General features: G+C 42.2%; 1 protein-coding gene across 1 annotated transcript in view; it reads left to right on the forward strand.

Moving 5' to 3' along the window:
• The window catches only part of LOC128018293 (intermembrane lipid transfer protein VPS13A), a 95,096-nt gene extending 74,783 nt beyond the window's left edge, over positions 1-20,313 (forward strand). Inside the window, exons 65-71 of the mRNA XM_052603727.1 lie at positions 1,414-1,459; positions 1,588-1,711; positions 1,800-1,914; positions 12,324-12,409; positions 16,817-16,940; positions 17,325-17,399; positions 19,921-20,313. Coding sequence (XP_052459687.1) covers positions 1,414-1,459; positions 1,588-1,711; positions 1,800-1,914; positions 12,324-12,409; positions 16,817-16,940; positions 17,325-17,399; positions 19,921-19,968 — 618 coding nt within the window. The 3' untranslated portion in view covers positions 19,969-20,313. The remainder of the gene's footprint in view (positions 1-1,413; positions 1,460-1,587; positions 1,712-1,799; positions 1,915-12,323; positions 12,410-16,816; positions 16,941-17,324; positions 17,400-19,920) is intronic.
• The last annotated feature ends 776 nt before the right edge of the window (positions 20,314-21,089 follow it).

Consider the following 21,089-nt stretch of genomic DNA (forward strand, 5'->3'; position numbering starts at 1 on the left):
CTTTCATTAAAATATTTCAATAAAATTAAATAATTGCCTATTGCAAATTTATGAATCCATGGTTAACTTTTTTTCTGCAGTCACTGGGCTATATGTATTGAGACATTTATAAATTTATATAAAAATTATAAAAAAGTAAACCTGAATTGTAATCTAAACATCTGTCTTTTCATATAATTTCATATAATATGCAGCACCACAGGCATATCGTGCTGTGTGAAAGCGTTCATATGATTGGCTTATAAGTAAACAATCCCCCACGTGGGGTGCATTCTTGTGATTGGCTAAAAGAAGGGAGATATCTGATTGGTTGCTGACAATTCCCTGTTTAAAAAAAAAGCATTTGTGTGTCGAGTCAAGTCAGGGGAGTCTCAAAATTCACACACAAATGCAGTGAAGTTCACAGACCGCAAGCAGTTTGTAAATCAAGATATATGTGTGTGTGCATCAGAAATACATTTCTGAATCTTGTCCTGTGCATTTGTGAATCTTGAGTGGATATGTAAATGTGAATTTTGTGAAATGAATTTTGTATGCATTTGTGAATCTTCTGTGCTTTTTAAATTTTGTGTGTGCATTTGTAAATTTTGTGCGCATTTGTGTATCCTGTGTGTGTATTTATGAATTATGTGTGTGCATTTATCTTTATTTAAACTCTTTTGGCTCTATAGACCTAAAGTATTTTTTTGACGTATATTTTAAAGGGATAGTCCCATCCAAAAATAAAAATTCTGTCATTTACTTTTGTTTACTATTGTTCCAAATCTGTATGACTGTCTGTTTCCTGTGCATCATAAATGATGTTTTAAAGAATTTTGGTAACTAAAGCATTTCGGATTCCCGTTGACTTCCACTGTATTTGGGAGTCATAAGGAGGTCATAAGTTCCCATAAGTAAATTGCAACCGAAACGGTTTGATTCCTGACATTCTTCAGAATATCTTCTTTATAATGCACAGAAGAAAAGATGTAATTCTGATTTGAAATGACACGAAATGGAGTAAATGATGAAAGAACTGTTCTATAGTTGAGATTTCAGTAAGTTAACAACACATTTGCATGTTCATGGTTCTCTGGTGTCAGTTAATGGTCACATACTGCAACATGCAGCTACAAAATAAGTATTTTTAAGTCATAAATATATTTTTTATTTAAATAAAAACTATTTTCTTTATTTAAAAAGATTTTCTTTGACAACAGAAAAAATATATCATGCTTACATATATTTTCCAACCATTGACACAACGCTACCAAGAAAAAAATTAATTAATGAATAAAAAACAATATACAAAGGTTTAATTGACTGTTATACAATGAGTCTACAATCTATATTTTGCACTTAGTAGAGCAGATATTTATTTAATTTTCGTGGGAAGTCAGTTTGTAAATATGACCTTTTCTCCGTATCCCACAGGGGTTTGTGAGCGGCATCACAGGCATTGTGACTAAACCCATTAAAGGTACAACCACCGGTCATCTGCACTTCTCTGACGTTTCAGTGTTGAACCTGTGTGTTCAGTGTGTTGTGTGTGTGTGTGTGTGTGTGTGTGTGTGTGTGTGTGTGTGTGTGTGTGTGTGTGCGCTGTAGGAGCTCAGAAGGAAGGAGCGGCGGGTTTCTTTAAGGGTGTGGGCAAAGGTTTGGTGGGAGCTCTGACCAGACCAACAGGGGGCATCATAGACATGGCCAGCAGCACCTTCCAAGGCATCAAAAGGTCTCTGAATATGTCTGTGTACATTGCTCAGGAAAGAGGCTTTGTTAATCCCTGATTGTGATGATTTTCTGGCCTGATTTGAATGCAGAGCTGCAGGGACGTCTCAGGATGTGGAGAGTTTACGTCCTCCTCGTTTCATCCATGAGGATGGAGTCATCCGGCCGTACAAAGAGAGGGAGGGCATTGGCAGCCAGATGCTGCAGGTGACGCATGACACTTCACTTCCTGCCGTCACACTCCTGGTGTTCAAGATAATGGCGGTAAACTGGTTTAAAGACAAAAATAACAGGAATGGCCATGATAATAGGGAATGGAGCAGTTGACATGACATCCTGAGCAGGGACAACAGTCTCTTACAGTACACTTTAAAATACACAGATACTCAACCATTCACATATTTGTGGTCATGAGTCTCACCAAAGCTGCATTTATCAGGGTTTCCGCGGGGTTGTAAAAGGTAGTAAAAGGTAGTAAATTAAATTATGCCAAATTAAGGCTGGTAAAAAGTAATAAACATCATCTGACGAGGTAGTAAATTTTCAAAGCCCCCATCTAACTGGGTCTATATCATGGGTGTCCAAACCACGGCCAGTTTTTATTGGCCCAGCAGCCAGGGTCCGAAATTAAAAAGCGCCATGTGCGGTTAGATTTTCCGTTTGGCGAGTAAAATCTCAAAAGGCTATCCGCCACACTGGCGGGTGAATGTTCATCATACCAAAATAGTAATAAAAAAATATTACAATTGATTTTTGTAATGTTATGATGCCTGGAAATTAGTTCAAATCTCCTGCGTGCGAATCTAGAGTGAGCAAAAGCGCCCATGCAAAACGTGTAGCGAGCACACGGCAGAGAGGGAGAGACCTTGCATGTGTGTGTGTGTCTCTCTCTCTCTCTCTCTCTCTCTCTCTCTCTCTCTCTCTCTCTCTCTCTCTCTCTCTCTCTCATGCAGTGGTGACGCGTTCATATGAACGGCACCTAAACGCTGTAAAAAAATATTATGACATTTTAATTGTTTATTAATAAACAAGTGTTTCTGTGTCAGCTGCAAAGATGAAGTTGACACTGACTCGCGATCTTCGCAGTAGTGAACGCGCCGGAGAAAAATGCATTTCTTACGGATTAGCCTATAGCATGTAACGTCAACTTCAGGAATTCAGGAATAGCCTTGTAAGAGGAAAATAGCCTTGTAAAAGTTTAGGGCTGGTCCGAATACCATTTTTTGAGCTTCGAAGCTTCGGTAGTAATGAACATCGACTATTTGAAGCTTAGGAGAGAGGGGCTGAAAATGTTTTTCTCTCTAATAAAGGCAGGAATCTGTGTCTGTATGTCCGTTGGCATTTTTATTATTTCGAGAACCGTTCATCCAATCGACTTCACGAGGGAGTGCAGTGTCGCATTTGGTGCAATATAGATGGACACGCGAGACGTGAGACACGACACATTCAGAATTAATAAACTTTTAGTAAACTACAGTCCGAACAGCGCAAGCGGGAAGCGGCGCACCTGACGCGGGCAGGGCTTATGCTCCAGGAACGGACACTGCACTAGTGATATAAAACGCACACACACAGGTCTGTTAAATTAAGCAATACTTTTAAGGTAGTCTAATATTTTTCTGACTAACAAATTGGCACAGTAAGGGTAGATTTAAATAAAGAAAAACGAAATTTAAATAAAGAAAAAACGAAATTTAAATAAAAAAAAAACGAAAAAAAAATCTACATTTAAATAAAGAAAAACTAAATTTAAATAAAGAAAAACAAAATTAAGTTAAATTTAAAAACGAGATTAATTTAGATTGATAATAACGGGTAAAAATGCTAATACATTTTGTTTCTATTATTCTATTTTCCACAATGTCAAAGCAACAAAACACAAGCTCAGACATGCACTTCGGTCCATACAAACTCCGCTGTTCTGCGCTCTAGCCAGAGAACACTCCTGTTGTTGGAACACGAGTCGGTTCTATTTCTAGCATGCACGCGTTTTCCGCGTGGCTCGTGCGCGCCTGAGCCGCGTGTCTCAGTGTGCAAACTCCAACCTGTTAAATATGGGAGCCGGAATAAAAATGGACACACCACGCAGCTGAGACGCTCACGCAGTGTGTCGCCGGCCTTATTCAAGGGGGAATGAGAACAGTTTCGCGGGGGATCCAATGTGTGCAAAAAAAAAAAAAAAAATCAAATTTTTAAATCGAATTCCAACCCACCGAACGAATATTCGGGTCCGTTCCATATTTATTCATTTTTAAATCTAATGAAAAAAAAGCAAATGAGGCACACAGGTACAGCATTTCTAACAGTAGGAACTATGAATACGTACTTATCAGCCCATTCTTCATTAAAACTACAGTTCCCTTTCGATACTTCACTCATACTGCGTATGGGGAAAAGCTCCTTTTTGCCTCGATACTGAAGCCTTTTTTCAATAACGCAGTGCAACTGCACTGCCATTGGTTTAATCTGTAAACTTTTTTAAACCAATGACAGCGCTGCGTAGCTGCGCGAGCCTGTGGCGATGCAGCGCGCCAAAGCCCGCCAGAATGGGCGGGGCAAATGGCTATATAAGCAGGCAATCGCCAGAGGAAATCAGATCTTACTCCTTCAGCGACGACTTCACTTCGTTGGATCTCTGCTGAACGCCTTCGCCTGGAACGAGCTCTCGCCGTCGAAGAGGCACCTCAGCGGACCAGCTGAGACCGCCGACCGCCTGCAGCGCCGGCGTACTCGCAGACAGCCGCTCTCAGCGCCGATCTCGGGCCGCCCGCTTCCCGCTTCCGGCCGCTTCTCAGCGATCTCCTGCCGCCATCCGGCGATCCTAAAAGAGCTTTTTCCAGCGGTTTTCACCGCTCTAAAAGAGCGTTTCTAACGCCGTTTTAACGGCGACGGCCATGCCGCGCCACAGCTGTGGCACATGCAGAGCCCCTCTGCATGAGGACGACGGCCATGGTGAGTGTGTTTTCTGCCTGGGTAAACCCCATGCTGAGGCTGCACTCACTGAGACTTCATGCTGCTTTTGTGAAAGCATGAGTCTCGCCTCTCTGCGCTCGCGGATTGCTTTCTTTAATGAAAGTAATCCCGCCCCTCGCGCCCTCCCGTCTTTTTCCTCCCGCGAGCCGGCCAGGAAAAGACAGCGGGGAAGAGGGGCCCAGCGCCCGGATTTGGGTGAGCTCACGCCGGCTCAGCGCCCGCGTGCCTCACCCTCTCCAATGAGAGAGCCGTCCCCTGTCCTCTTCTCACGCCCAGAGCAGCGTCCCTCGGCTGAAGCGAGCGACCTCGTCTCTTTTGGCGGATCGGAGGACGAGCCGCTTGACGACTCCATGTCACTCGCGGCTTCTGAAACGGAGGACTGGGCCGGCGATTCTGACCCCGCCCACCTGCCGTCACTGGAGCCCATCGACGCCAGAGCTGGGATGGATGCCGAGCTTCTCCGCATCCTCTCCAAGGCCGTTGAGGAACTCCATTTGGAGTGGGCCCCCCCTGAAGAGCCGACACGCAGCAGGCTGGACGAGTGGTACCTGCCAGGACGCCGCCAGGCCCCCCGCCAGCGACCTGCCCCATTCTTCCCTGAGGTTCATGACGAGCTGACAAAGTCGTGGCGCGCCCCCTACTCGGCCCGCCTACGCACTTCCTCTGCAGCTCTCAGCTCAGTAGATGGCTCTCAGGAGAAGGGCTATGAGCAATTGCCGCCCCTGGATGAGGCCGTGGCTGCTCACCTCTGTCCCCCCGCGGCTGTGGGGTGGAAAAATAAGAGAGCCCTTCCTTCCAAGCCCTGCAGGACGACCTCTGCCATGGCTGGCAGGGCCTACACTTCTGCAGGCCAAGCCGCTTCATCTCTGCACACCATGGCCATATTGCAGGTGTTCCAGGCAAAGCTTCTCCGTTCCCTGGATGAGTCTAGCTCTAGTGAACCTGCTTTCCGTGACCTCCGCAGCGCCACTGATTTGGCTCTGCGCGCCACGAAAGCCACGGCCCAGGCCATCGGACGATCCATGGCCAACCTGGTTGTGCTGGAGCGCCACCTCTGGCTCAACCTAACAGAGATTAAGGAGAGCGACAAAGTGGCCTTTCTCGATGCCCCGGTCTCTCCATGCGGCCTCTTCGGACCAGCGGTAGAAGGGTTTACAGAACGCTTCACTGCAGCACAGAAGTCGTCCCAAGCCATGCGACACTTCCTGCCCAAGCGATCCACCTCTGCCCCGAGTCGCCCCAGGACTGCGCCGACTCAGCACCAGAGCAAACCTGCCCCTTCTACCCCCCAGGCGGCACCCCCTAAGGAGCAGCACCCAGCTCGCCCCACTAGGCGCGCTAAACCGCCTAGACGTCAGGGCCCCCGGCAAAGGATTGTGCTGGACCCGACGCCCTCTAAATCCTCCTGATCGTTGGGGAAGAAAGAGGAAGGGGCAAAGTCCCGCCGCGGCCGGACCACCCCGGAAGCTCTCTCGCCTGTCTGCTGTGCGACCTGGGCCCACTCTTGTTGCGTCCACGCAAAGCGCCGTTGTTACGGCGAACACAATAAATATTTCACATTTTCAAAAAGAGAGCACTTTTCCTCTTCCACACTCGTCAGTGTTCAGGCCCCTGATCAGCGGTCTGCCATCCGACACTATCCAGCCCCTTGTCACGCGGGCCGAGGCCTGGCAGGCCATCCCCGGAGTGTCCAAGTGGGTGTTGGGGATAATAAAACACGGATACTCACTGCAGTTCGCCCGAAGACCCCCGCGTTTTCGCAGAGTGATTCCCACCTCGGTAGAGCCGGACGATGCTCAGGTCCTCCGTGCCGAAGTGATGACGCTGTTAAGGAAGGGAGCCATAGAGATAGTTCCTCCCTCAGACAGCGGGTCGGGGTTCTACAGCCGTTATTTCCTTGTCCCCAAGAAAGATGGCGGTCTCAGACCCATCTTAGACCTCAGACACCTGAACCTTTCCCTCATGAAACGGAAGTTCAAGATGTTGACACTGAAGCAGATCCTCACGCAGATTTGCCCCGAGGACTGGTTCTTCTCGCTGGACCTGAAAGATGCTTACTTTCACATCCAGATAGCCCCCCATCACAGACGATTCTTGAGGTTCGCGTTCGAGGGTGTGGCTTACCAATATACAGTCCTTCCCTTTGGGCTGTCTCTAGCTCCCCGCACTTTCACGAAGTGCATGAACGAGGCGCTCTCCCCTCTGAGACAGATGGGAATTCGCATTCTGAACTATCTCAACGACTGGCTCATTCTAGCCCAGTCACGAACCGAGCTAGACCACAACAGATCCATGCTCCTGAGCCACTTACAGTGCCTAGGACTCAGGGTCAATTTCGCCAAGAGCTCACTGCTCCCCAGCCAACGTATTACGTTCCTGGGAGCAGTTTTCGACTCCGTCAATATGAGGGCGGTCATATCACCAGAGCGCGCTCTTGGACTTCGGCAGCTCGCGGCCTCTGTCAAGAACAAAGCCTGTTTCCCTCTGAAGTTCTTTCAGAGGATGCTAGGGCTGATGGCTTCCGCCTCCCCAGTTTTACAGCTCGGCCTCCTACGAATGCGGCCCTTGCAGTACTGGCTGAAACTCCGGGTCCCACCTCATGCTTGGCGGCACGGCCGCTTTCGCATCAGGGTCAACCAGGCCTGTCTAGCAGCCCTGGAGCCTTGGATGAACCCTGTTTGGTTCAGTCGTGGAGTACCCCTACAGGCGGTTTCCAGAAGGACGGTACTCTCAACAGATGCGTCCAACCTGGGTTGGGGTGCTCTGTGCGAGGGCAGACCAGCCTTCGGCTCGTGGTCGCACGAAGAAAGCCATCTTCATATCAACTGCCTCGAGATGCTGGCAGTAGAACGAGCCCTTCAATCCTTTCAGGCAATCTTGGAAGGGCGCCACATCCTAGTCCAGTCGGACAGCATGACAGTGGTGTCCTACATAAATCACCAAGGCGGCCTTTCGTCCAGCCGCCTCTGCGCACTGGCAAAGCGCCTCTTGGAATGGGCATTACCCAGGTTGCGATCGCTCAAGGCGACACACATACCTGGCAAGACGAATCTGGGAGCAGACATGCTTTCACGGAGCAATGTCCCCTCGGACGAGTGGATGCTCCATCCCCAGACAGTTCTCAAAATCTGGGAGATTTTCGGGAAGGCAGAGGTCGACCTCTTCGCCTCAGAAAGCAACTCTCATTGCCCAACTTATTTTTCAAAGGAAACAGATGCGCTGGCCCACAACTGGCCCAGCCTCCTTCTTTATGCTTTTCCCCCGATCGCTCTGATCCCTCAGGTCATCAGACGAGTCAGGGAAGACAGACACAGAGTCCTCCTAGTGGCCCCACTCTGGAGGACCCAAGTTTGGTCCTCGGAGCTTTTCAGGCTTTCCATGAAAGCCCCATGGCCGATCCCCCTGAGGCGGGACCTCCTCTCTCAGGCGAACAGGATAATCTGGCATCCACAGCCAGAACTCTGGGCTCTGCATGTATGGTCCCTCGATGGGAGCCTCTGAGCCTCCCCGGGGACGTACTACACACCATTGCTCAGGCAAGAGCCCCGTCTACAAGACGCCTCTATGCCCAAAAATGGTCAGTCTTTGTTGACTGGTGCTTAGCACAAAACAAAGACCCTGTTGAGTGTGATGTATCTCCGATACTGTCATTTCTCCAGGAGCGTCTAGAAAAGGGTCTCACCCCTTCCACACTCAAAGTGTACGTAGCAGCCATTGCAGCATTTCATGCTCCTATTGCTGGCCAATCAGTGGGTCGACACAGCCTCATTGTGCGTTTCCTGAGAGGTGCTAGGCGGTTGAAGCCCCCACGTCCTCTTACCGTTCCCACTTGGGACCTTCACACGGTCCTTGGAGCACTCAAAGGACCTCCCTTTGAACCGCTGCGGTCAGCTGACCTTCGGCCCCTAACGCTCAAAACCGCTCTGCTACTTGCTCTAGCATCGGTCAAGCATGTTGGCGATTTGCAGGCCCTCTCGGTGAGCCCTGCATGCCTTGAGTTTGGGCCTAATGACTCTAAGGTCATTTTAAAACCCAGGCATGGCTACGTACCTAAAGTGCTCTCGACGCCATTCAGAGCACAGGTAATTTCCCTCTCAGCTCTGCCTCCGTTGTCAGGTGAGCGAGAGCTGGATTTACTTTGCCCAGTGAGGGCTTTGAGAATTTACATTGAGCGGTCTCAGCCGTTCAGGCAATCTGACCAGCTTTTTGTCTGCTTTGGTGACCGCACCAAAGGGTCTTCGGTCTCAAAGCAACGCCTCTCGCGTTGGATAGTTGAAGCTATCGCTCTATGTTACTCCTCTATGGGCCTTGAGTGCCCCATAGGAGTTAGAGCCCACTCTACTAGAGGGATGGCCTCTTCATGGGCCTGGTCTAGTGGTGTCTCTATCAAGGACATCTGTGAGGCGGCCGGCTGGTCCTCGCCGTCCACTTTTGTCAGGTTCTATAACTTGGATATCCCGACCTTGCATGCTCGGGTTCTTTCGGTTTGATACGACAGCCTCTAGCAGACTCTGTCATCATACCACCTCCAGGGAGCTAGCTCCCTCTCAGCAGTGTAGCGTCAAGGGTTCGACGGCTCCGGCCTCTCACTTATCCTCTGGACCCCAGGGTGTTCAAGTTAAGTCTCGTCGTTCCCTACCGTGGCACGGCGCGGTTGAATTCGTTCCCCATACGCAGTATGAGTGAAGTATCGAAAGGGAACGTACTCGGTTACGAACGTAACCTCGGTTCCCTGAGATACGGAACGAGTACTGCGTTATATGCCGTGCCACGAGGCTGCGGGTTCAGTGTCGTCGCTTCAGTCGTATGACCTGATTTCCTCTGGCGATTGCCTGCTTATATAGCCATTTGCCCCGCCCATTCATCGCCACAGGCTCGCGCAGCTACGCAGCGCTGTCATTGGTTTAAAAAAGTTTACAGATTAAACCAATGGCAGTGCAGTTGCACTGCGTTATTGAAAAAAGGCTTCAGTATCGAGGCAAAAAGGAGCTTTTCCCCATACGCAGTACTCGTTCCGTATCTCAGGGAACCGAGGTTACGTTCGTAACCGAGTACGTTCTCTGAATCAACTTTTCGCTTAAGGCTCTTTGAGAGTGTTTTTTTTTTTTTTTTTTTTTCATTCAAATATATTCAGAAGGCCTTTCTTCTAGTGTTCTCCACAAACTACGACCTGCGTGTGACAGATGGACAGCTTGACAGTCTTACAAACATGAAGCCTTATCGCTAATAGATATAGGATATTTCTAATTTGTTTAGGTCTGTGAGGCAAGTAGCCTAGGCTACCTATACGCTGAGTTTTGGTTCATGTCTGAACGTGTTGTGATTTATACAAAATAATGAAACATGGATTAAAATTAAGATAAAATTAATACAAAACGAAATTCGTTTCAAAGAGAGGCTTTGTGTTTTCTGTTTGATGTTTTCTCTTTTTTCTCTCTCTGTGTGTGTTGGACAGTGCTTGGCTTGTGTCCAGTGTTGAAGTTATTTGTTTATTAATGAAATAAAGTTATTATAGTGTACAATTGCACTTTATTATTACACATTGTGTAGCTGTTCATTCTAAAGGTCCAGTCTGTCTTCTAATTTTTATGTAATTGTTACTCTCTGACATATTGAGTAAATCCTATGGACCAAGGCCTGTTGTGATATCTTGATTAATCCAAGTCCTATGGTAGAGTTCCCTCTTACTTGAATGTAGCTCACTCACTTGCCCTAACACACATGCACACTCACATACACCTACAGAACCTCTCCTGACTTTCTCTTTCTCTCTCTCTGGTTCTCTATCTCTCCCTCCCAGTGTTGAAATTGAGTTATAATTGCCTCATTAAATTATGATTAAATATGTTATTAATTCATTTTGGAAAGATATTTCATGTCTTTACTTGTCACTTTACTTAACACTTAACACTGCTACAGTTGAAGTTCGAAGCCGTGTTGGTAGTAAAAATATTGTGATGGTAGTAAAATAGGTGGTAAAAAGATAGTAAATTCAATTTAAGTAACTCTGTATAAACCCTGATTTATGTGATCAAAATACAGTAAAAACTGCAATATTGTCAAATTATTACAGAACTGTTTTGTATTTGAAAATATTATATATATATTGTATTTGAAAAGCTCCACAATTCTATGCCATTATCTTAAACACTCACGGTTTTCATTAAACAACCAGTTTAGACCAACATGAATCTTCATGCTTGTCCAGGCTGGTTTATGCTGGTTTCATGTTAGTCTAGATTGCAGGCAAGTAAACCATAGCTGGTGAAGCTGGTCAACCCAAGGGTAAAAAGGTCTAGCCGAGGTGAGGCTGCTCTTGGCGGATACATGAGGACTGAGCCCTCGCTGATCACGTGGAGCTCACCATCTCCGAGATCGGCGAAACACATTTTTAAATAGGCGCTGTCTTTATAAATAAACCACAGATTTGAGTTTTAAACAACTACATTCTTGCCTGAAATACTTTTAAAATTACATTTCATGAAACAATAACAGTAATATTTTGAAAATGATCTGAATAAATGGTGGTTGAATCCAACCAATGGTGTGTGAACTTAACCAATCAGGATGTTTAGCGTCCAAGACCCGCCCCCGAAAGTTCCGGAACTTTGAAAAAGTATTACCTCGCCAGCAGGGACTTTATTTATTTATATTTATTTACATCCTGGTTCCTGCGGTGGAAACACACTGAGTACCAGCCCAAAGTCCCTAGTTCCTGGGTAAAGTTCCTGTGGTGGAAACGCGGACTTAGTATTTCTGGAGTAGTGCACTGGCCCTGACTCACTGACTGCAGCTCTCTTCTCTTGTCATGTTCACAGAGCAGAACGGCCCTCTCTCAGAGGAATAGCACTGACACTGATGAGGATGAGGAACATGTGTCCTTTTAAGGGCATTTTATTAAATGTTCAGTCTGATTGTGTAACTTGCATCTTAAAGCAGAATCATTTACTGTGTGCTCAGTTAGAGAGTGGTTAATCTATTTTAAATGTAAATATTGCTGTTTTATGATTGCCAATTGTTTTGCTTTTATTCCTTCTGATTTGTTTTTTTTTTCATCATTAACCTGTTCCACACCCTTCAATCCCACAATGCATTGCAAATGACATCACATTTTATTGATTTATAGACGCAAGGTACACAGAGCAGGGGTGTGTACTGAGGACCCCCATGAAAACGAGATGTTTCATCTCATGGGGTTGATCCTCTAATAAATAAATGTTTATACTGTGACTTTAGTCTCTTTAGAAAACGTTGCGACTAAACCTTTGCTTAATTTTTGCATTCAATTCTTTTCTTCCCTAGTGTCTTTACTAGGGAAATTTTGGAAATTTGCATTCTTGCTTCCAGATCTGGTTCAAACACACCAGTCAGAACTACAGGCATTGTGAAAGTGCTTTAGAATTAAAGTCTTGCACAACTATTTAAATTTGATTTTAAGAAACTAGTGCTGCGTTTATGAAGATGAGTAGATGATTTTGACATTTTGCTTCCTCTGTTGGTCTTTTCATCAGTCCTTGTGTATTAACACTCACTCCATCACTGTTTTTCTATTTTAGGAATGTGATGGCCAGAAAAGATTTGATCGTATAAGATCACCTGATTGTGTTTTCTTGTATTAATTGGTTTCTCCATTTGGTTTGTAGAGTATTGAAAACGGACAGTTTGCCAAGTACAGATACTTTGCTCATGCTAAGGTGAACGAATCAGATTTCCTGATGATCACTAAAAAGTAGGTGAATTATATAAACCCCTTATTTTGCATGGGCAGTGTCACATGAGCACATTTAGATGAAGGGGCATTTGGTTTCAACCATACACTAGTACAGTAGCATTAAACATGTCACGACTGTTTTGCTTCAAACCTTTTAGGTGATGAATTTGTTTACATGCATCTTTACAATCTGCTTATATAGCCATTATGTGAATGTCCAATTAAAGGGGTGGTGTATATAATTGTTTAGCCAAACATTTGAATGCAACTATTATTGGACTCAAAAATAGCTTGCACACATGTTTACTTGTTTCTTATGAACTAAAATATTGTATTCATTCAGATTGAGGAAAATCATCCCATGTTTCAGTTAAAATAATTGTACTTAACAAAAACTAGGGATTATTTAAGCAAACATTGTTCATACTTAAAGGGATACTTCACCCAATGATCTGCTTACCCCCAGGGCATCAAAGATGTAGGTGACTTTGTTTCTTCAGTAGAACACAAACCAAAGATTTTTAACACAAACTGTTGCAGTCTGTCAGTCATATAATGGAAGTGGATGGTAATCATGTTTAAAACGTACAATTACACAAAATAAACAAGCAAAACCTAATTAAACCTTGCGGCTCGTGAGGATACATTGATGTGTAAAGACACAAAACGATCGGTCTGTGCAGGAAACTGAACAGTATTTATAATTGTTTTTGTTTTGTTTTTACACCTCTGATTCACTCAATGTCCAAAACAGTTAGAACTCTCCTGAGCGTGTTCTCAACAGCTGGCGCGTGAGGCTTCTTCTTCTTCTTGCTTTATTGCGGATCACAGTCTTGGGGCTGTTCATATATTGCGTCTTTTGCACATTTGAGTTCGTTATTTCAAATGTAGAGATGCAGCAGGCACGCTCATAATGGTAGCGACATGCATACAGTGCGATGCACTCATTTTTTCTCCGCATCGAGATATAAACATTTCAGCTTTTCAGAATGCCGCAAGTGCGGCGCAGGTCATGTGACAAGAACCAGCCAGTCAGCTTTAACCTTTCCTAACATTATTGAAAGCTCAGCCAAGATGAAGGAATAGCTGATCATAGGGATATTTTAAATAAGTTTAGTAGCAGAGTAACTGGAAGTGATTTTTAGTGCTGCAAATCCATTCCACGTCTTCATGGGCGGGTCATGGTTGCTTAGCAACGGCAGATGAAAAACAGAAAGTGGTGCACCTAGCATTTTCCATGCATTTTTAGGGTGCGACATGTGGATGGCCCCTAATAAGTGCATTATCGCCACCTATCTCTGAAGTGGACTATTGACACTCTATCTACAATTCTAATTAGGAGAGTCAATGATCCACTTGAGAGATAGGTGGCAGTAATGCACTTATAAGTCTGTGATCCACTATAAAGCAAGAAGAAGAAGCCTCATGGGCCTGCTGTTGAGAACGCACTCAGGAGAGTTCTGACAGTTCAGACATTGAGTGAATCAGGGGTAAACAAAAGAAATTATAAAAATTATAAATACGGTTTAGTTTCTTGCACAGATCATTGTGTCTTTGCACATCAATGTATCGAGACAAGCCACAGGGTTTAATTTGGTTTTGTTGGTGTATGTTCTGTTTTATTGTATGTTTTAGCCGTAATACCCATCCACTTCCATTATAAGACTCAGGGGTGATAGCGTTCCGGCACCACGCCGGATTTCCGGCGTAGGCTACTGTGGCTGCGAAAAAATAAATACAAAAAATCAGGTTCTGGTTATATTGGTCTACGGCGGCGTTTTAGTGCCATGTTAAAAAAATAATAAAAATAATAATAATAATAAAAAAGATTGTCTAATGTTTATTTGATGTCTGTTTTTAAAAGCACGGAAGAGAATATGTGCTGTTATGTTAGACATCGTTTCAGCTATTAAAATAGTTCCGTTTTGTATGTATGGCAAAATGATTTCGTTTCTGTTTTTATTAATTAAGTTGTAATGGGAAGATTTTTTATTAGTCAGATATACATAAGGTATAGGCGCATATCCAATGGTTTGTGCGGAGAGTGGAAGCTTGCACAATGCAATACAGAGGCGCAAGAGCCGTCACTTGCACTTTTTTTTATCCAGTAGAAACGAATTATCCTCAAAACAATACATGCCTTACCAACATCAAATACATAGATGGGGAGATTTAAATTATTGCTTAACGAAATAAAACAAATCAAACCAAAAACTCTTTCATTATATCTGTAAAGATGCATTTCTCGCGTCAAAGTGGAGATTTCTATTAAGGATCTTGTCACTGATTTAGAATACACTAGTTTATTCATAAATAATTCAAATATCCCCTTACCCTCCGACACATTCATTGTTATGTACAAGGAATACAAGTTGATGTAGACTAATATAAATTTAAAATACATCGTTTTAATAAATACAAATCAGCAAAACAGTTTCAAGTGATAGGCATTATTCAATTAAAAGTATCAATGAATAAAACATTATGTTGACCAGGTGGATTATTCATTGAAATCATGGAGAATGACATTTAGTTTTATTTTCATCATGAATGACAGCGCACCGTGTATTTACAGACAAACAAAATCTGCAGACGTCTCTTTACTGCGGAAGTGAACTTAATAAAACAGAAACGAAATCAATGTGTCATACATACAAAACGGAACTGTTTTAATAGCTGAAACTATATCTAAACGTTTTGCTATGTTCTGTCTATGCAAACAGAACAGCAGTAGGCTACATAGGCTAATAAATCAAGTGCGTCATCGTCACAACCATAGCCTTGTTTCCGCACGGAATAAAGTATTTTATTCTCGGAACATTTCGACTTTATTCTCCGACTTTATTTTTATTATTAATATTATTATTATTTTTTGCAGAGGTTAGATATTTCGACTTTATTCTCTGAATATTCCGACTTTAATCTCGGAGTTTCGACTTTATCTCGGAAACTTAGATTTTTTTTTATTAAATAATTTTTTTTTTTTTTTACATGGCACTAAATGTCGTCGTACTGATCTGTCATTTAGATGTGAGATGCGCAGGTCAGAGAGCAGCTTTAACGCTCAACGACTCATGAGCCAATCAGAAGTAGTTAAGGGGCGGGCCTCGTGTCTTTGTCAAATAGATTGATACAGGTTAAGGCAATGCTCCATGCGCGAAGGTGTTTGCAATTGTGTCTCATATTTCTCAACTCCAAACGTAAGTAATGGCACTTACTGACCTGTCTTGGTATGACTGTAGCATCTGCAGCATTTACTTCCAGTGACTGTACTAAGATGGGCTAATAAGGTCAATGTAGGCACTGAACATATTGAGAAGAAAATGCTGTGTTTTCTTGAATAATACTGAGGGCATAATGCAAATATGAAAATATCTAAAAAAGAGCCACTTGTCAATAATGATGATCAGGGTTATACATACTTAGGCTGTTTATATATTTGGGCCCAGGGGCCAACAAGTTGTGTTAAAAGTGCGTCGCATACATAGTACCCTCTCGGGGGGCAAGGAAAAAAAGTTCAGGCTCAGGAATTTTTTTCACTATCAGCCCTGAAGACTGCAACGGTTTGATTTAAAAATGGTTTGTTATCTTGGGCACCTACATCTTGGATGGCCAGGGGGTAAGCAGATAAAAATAAAAATTTATCATTTTTGGGTGAAGTATCCCTTTAAGGTGAGGAATCTCAACAAATCCCTACCACCAATAATTAAACATAGTCACATAAAACTTACTACCATATTCCCATATATTGATATCATTAAAGGCTGGAATACACTACATGATTTATATAAAACTGAACAGATTTTAAAACACTAGGAATCATATAAACCGTTACAGAGAAAATATACACTCTATATATATATATATATATATATATATATATATATATATATATATATATATATATATATATATATATATATATATATATATATATATATATATATATATATATATGTGTATGTATATATATATGTGTATATATGTGTGTGTGTGTGTATGTTATAAAGTGTTATAAACTGTAACAGACTTAAGTCATTCTGAACAAAACAAACTCACAGACACATGCACCTTGTTGCTACAAGACGAGACAAATGAAAACAAAATGTGTTTTAAAATCGAATCAAAGTATCAAACTTGTTTGAAGGTTAAGCTGGAAATCTGTCGAACTCATCCAGACTGTAAGTTTGGGTACTGCAGCCTTCAGGAACATAATGTTTTTCCCATATTGCACCAAATGCTGAGTGTTTTTCGAGGATTACTTAAGCAGACAATGATAATACAATAAAATCTTTCAGAAATATAAAAAAGGCATGTAATTTCTAAGAACTAAATAATATTGTGTGTGATTATTTATGTGCTATAGTATTTACTGCCCTTTTTATTGGATTTTCAGCTGGTGTGTGTGTGATTTTCCTCCTGCAGGGGGATATTTTTCGTGACTAAGGGCACGTTCGGGGAGCTGACGTGCGAGTGGCAGTATCTGTTTGATGAGTTTACCAAAGCGCCCATAGTCATGGAGGGCAGGAGACTGCAGATAGAAGCAAAGGTACAGCATCATTCATCAGAGTTTGAGGTGTACTGTATGTAATCTGAACTGAATGCTTGTTTTACTTGTCACTGGTCTTATTGTGCACAAATGTTATTCTAAATGTTTATGTTTAGCATTTATTTAATAGTCCAGTTGTACGTGTATAGTATGTATTTACACTATAATAACTAGGTACTAACCCTAAACCAAACCCTAAAACTTGATTAACAGTTTCTCCAATTCTGAAAGGACTTTTATTTTCCTAAGCGAAGCTGTATTGGTGAGGACAAAGTATTAAAACCACGAAATACTAAAACTAATAATATCATGGCCTGACATGTTTAAAACCTGAGTGAGGAGTTATCTTATTGTGATGAAAACATCTTGTTTTGATTTTCACAGGAACGAGTCAAATCAGTGTCTCGTGCCAAAGAGTTTGGGAAGATCATCAGTTTCAAAACTCCAGAATTAGCAAAGGTACAGTCGCAAACATTTTTTAACACACATTGTAAGTTGGATCATGAACTGTAATCTTAACCTTTTGTTACAAGGAGCACAATGAGTGTTTAGGCAGAAATTGGATGACTTTTTGTCATTTGTGCACCGAGTGGGATAATGCTTGTAAGGTTGTTGTAAAATGAGAGCGAAGTCCAGTCATAGTGAGAATCACTAGTATGCACCTGTCAGGATCATAAACAGGGTCCCAGTGGCTCCTTGAGTCTTAATTATTATAAATGATAAAAAGAAAGTCTTAAGTATGCTTTCAAGAGGTTTTAAATTTGGGCACAGAGTTGCAATATGGTTCATGTGATCTTTAAACTTTCAAAAAATGGTTTCAACAAAACGCAAATCTCCACTGACCTCCAGCAGAATTACCCACGGGTCAAATTTGACCTGAATCTAACACGAGGATACAAAAATAAACTTTATATATATATATATATATATATATATATATATATATATATATGTATATGTATGTATGTATGTGTGTGTGTGTGTGTGTTTGCAGTGCACTTAAAATAATTTTTGTATATATTCTTAACATTTCAAAGGGATAGTTCACCCAAAAATGCTAATTCTGTCATTTACTAACCTTCAATTTGGTCCAAACCTGTACGAGTTTCTTTCTTCTGAACGCAAAATAATATATTTTAAAGAATGTTTAAAAAAAAAAGTTGCTGGTCCTGGAAACAATTTTTTTTTTGTGTTCGGAAGAAGAAAGAAGCTCATGCACAAGAGTTTAAGATCCATATTTTATCACAAAAGATTTGTTTACCACATACAGTATTGTTCAAAATAATAGCAGTACAATGTGACTAACCAGAATAATCAAGGTTTTTAGTATATTTTTTATTGCTACGTGGCAAACAAGTTACCAGTAGGTTCAGTAGATTGTCAGAAAACAAACAAGACCCAGCATTCATGATATGCACGCTCTTAAGGCTGTGCAATTGGGCAATTAGTTGAAAGGGGTGTGTTCAAAAAAATAGCAGTGTCTACCTTTGACTGTACAAACTCAAAACTATTTTGTACAAAAAAAAAATTTTTTCTGGGATTTAGCAATCCTGTGAATCACTAAACTAATATTTAGTTGTATGACCACAGTTTTTTAAAACTGCTTGACATCTGTGTGGCATGGAGTCAACCAACTTGTGGCACTTCTCAGCTGTTATTCCACTCCATGATTCTTTAACAACATTCCACAATTCATTCACATTTCTTGGTTTTGCTTCAGAAACAGCATTTTTGATATCACCCCACAAGTTCTCAATTGGATTAAGGTCTGGAGATTGGGCTGGCCACTCCATAACATTAATTTTGTTGGTTTGGAACCAAGACTTTGCCCGTTTACTAGTATGTTTTGGGTCATTGTCTTGTTGAAACAACCATTTCAAGGGCATGTCCTCTTCAGCATAGGGCAACATGACCTCTTCAAGTATTTTAACATATGCAAACTGATCCATGATCCCTGGTATGCGATAAATAGGCCCAACACCATAGTAGGAGAAACATGCCCATATCATGATGCTTGCACCTCCATGCTTCACTGTCTTCACTGTGTACTGTGGCTTGAATTCAGAGTTTGGGGGTCGTCTCACAAACTGCCTGTGGCCCTTGGACCCAAAAAGAACAATTTTACTCTCATCAGTCCACAAAATGTTCCTCCATTTCTCTTTAGGCCAGTTGATGTGTTCTTTGGCAAATTGTAACCTCTTCTGCACATGCCTTTTTTTTAACAGAGGGACTTTGCGGGGGATTCTTGAAAATAGATTAGCTTCACACAGACGTCTTCTAACTGTCACAGTACTTACAGGTAACTCCAGACTGTCTTTGATCATCCTGGAGGTGATCATTGGCTGAGCCTTTGCCATTCTGGTTATTCTTCTATCCATTTTGATGGCTGTCTTCCGTTTTCTTCCACGTCTCTCTGGTTTTGCTCTCCATTTTAAGGCATTGGAGATCATTTTAGCTGAACAGCCTATCATTTTTTGCACCTCTTTATAGGTTTTCCCGTCTCTAATCAACTTTTTAATCAAAGTACGCTGTTCTTCTGAACAATGTCTTGAACGACCCATTTTCCTCAGCTTTCAAATGCATGTTCAACAAGTGTTGGCTTCATCCTTAAATAGGGGCCACCTGATTCACACCTGTTTCTTCACAAAATTGATGACCTCAGTGATTGAATGCCACACTGCTATTTTTTTGAACACACCCCTTTCAACTAATTCAACTAATTGCCCAATTGCACAGCCTTAAGAGCGTGCATATCATGAATGCTGGGTCTCATTTGTTTTCTGAGAATCTACTGAACCTACTGGTAACTTGTTTGCCACGTAGCAATAAAAAAATATACGAAAAACCTTGATTATTCTGTTTAGTCACATTGTACTGCTATTATTTTGAACAATACTGTATATGATTTCTGTAGATCAAATATCCCGTGACGGTTTGTAGCCAAGCATTGGTTTTGATGAGCTGTTTCTGTCGTTCTCAGTGGGTTCTTGCCAAGCTTGAGGACGCCAGGGAAACTCTACCGAAGTAAGGACAGTTAAAGCCACGTGCGATGATCCTGTGCTCAGCTCTGTGCCTTTATGCTGCTTTTGCAGTGAGTCACTTTACATTATACCCACAATGCAACAGTCATTCACTAAACACTGAATACCACATTGGTAATGACTGGTAGACTGTGTGTTTGTGTGTTGAGTTTACATTATATTGTACCTTTCTTTCCCTCTCACTGTCGGAGCTCAACTCATTTACATATGAAGTTTTTACAATGTGTCTCTACACTCAGTTCAGCCACTGGATACATGTCTCAACTAAAGCCACACTAAAGTGTAAATTATGATGTTATTTAATACACATTAATAAAGACCAATACTCTGTATGTATTTTGTTTGTCTTTACGTGTGTTGTAAACAAAAAAATATCTGAATTAAATTCATACCTTTAATTTCTTCAAATGCATAATCATGATTCAGGCTTGCGTTACAACTGCATAAAGGAAATGTCATAGCATGTTTAAAAAAAAAAAGTTTTTAAATTAAAATGTAAACTTCTCCATCTTTTTTGCCTTTAAATGCTTCAAGGAGTCTTCAAGAGTTTGATCTATTACATCAGGAAAACATTTTTTACATGTGCCTTAAACCCTCCTAAGTAGCATCTCTTGTAAACTCGACTCACATTAAGAGCAAAATGGCAAAATCTGTTGTCAACCCATCTATCAGAGGACCTAAACACAACTGAAAAGAAGGTTCATCCTTGTAATGGTAGATCAAGGCTTGACATCTAATCCATTAGGCCATTCTCCTAGATACTTCCTTATATAAGTCCTTAGTCAACAATAGAACAATGTTAAGCTAATGTGAGAGATAAATCTACTCAACAGATCAACAGAAGAGAGCAGGACCAGGATTGTCCTCCAGGATGAGGACTAGTTGTTGACTTTAAACCAGGTTGAACTCTTTAAGGTTGTGTCTGAGGATGGTGTCTTTCACAGCTGCGAAGATCAAGCGGATGTTCTCCGTGTCTGTGGCACAAGTGAAGCGAGAGTAGATGGTTTTGTCTTTGTCTTCGTTTTCATCCTGGTACATCTTAAGAATAAACTCCTGGGCTGACTTTGGATCGTTTTTGGGGCCTGAAAATTACAGTAATCGATGGATC

Source organism: Carassius gibelio, chromosome A8 (genome assembly GCF_023724105.1).
Source record: "Carassius gibelio isolate Cgi1373 ecotype wild population from Czech Republic chromosome A8, carGib1.2-hapl.c, whole genome shotgun sequence".
Lineage (NCBI taxonomy): Eukaryota > Metazoa > Chordata > Actinopteri > Cypriniformes > Cyprinidae > Carassius > Carassius gibelio.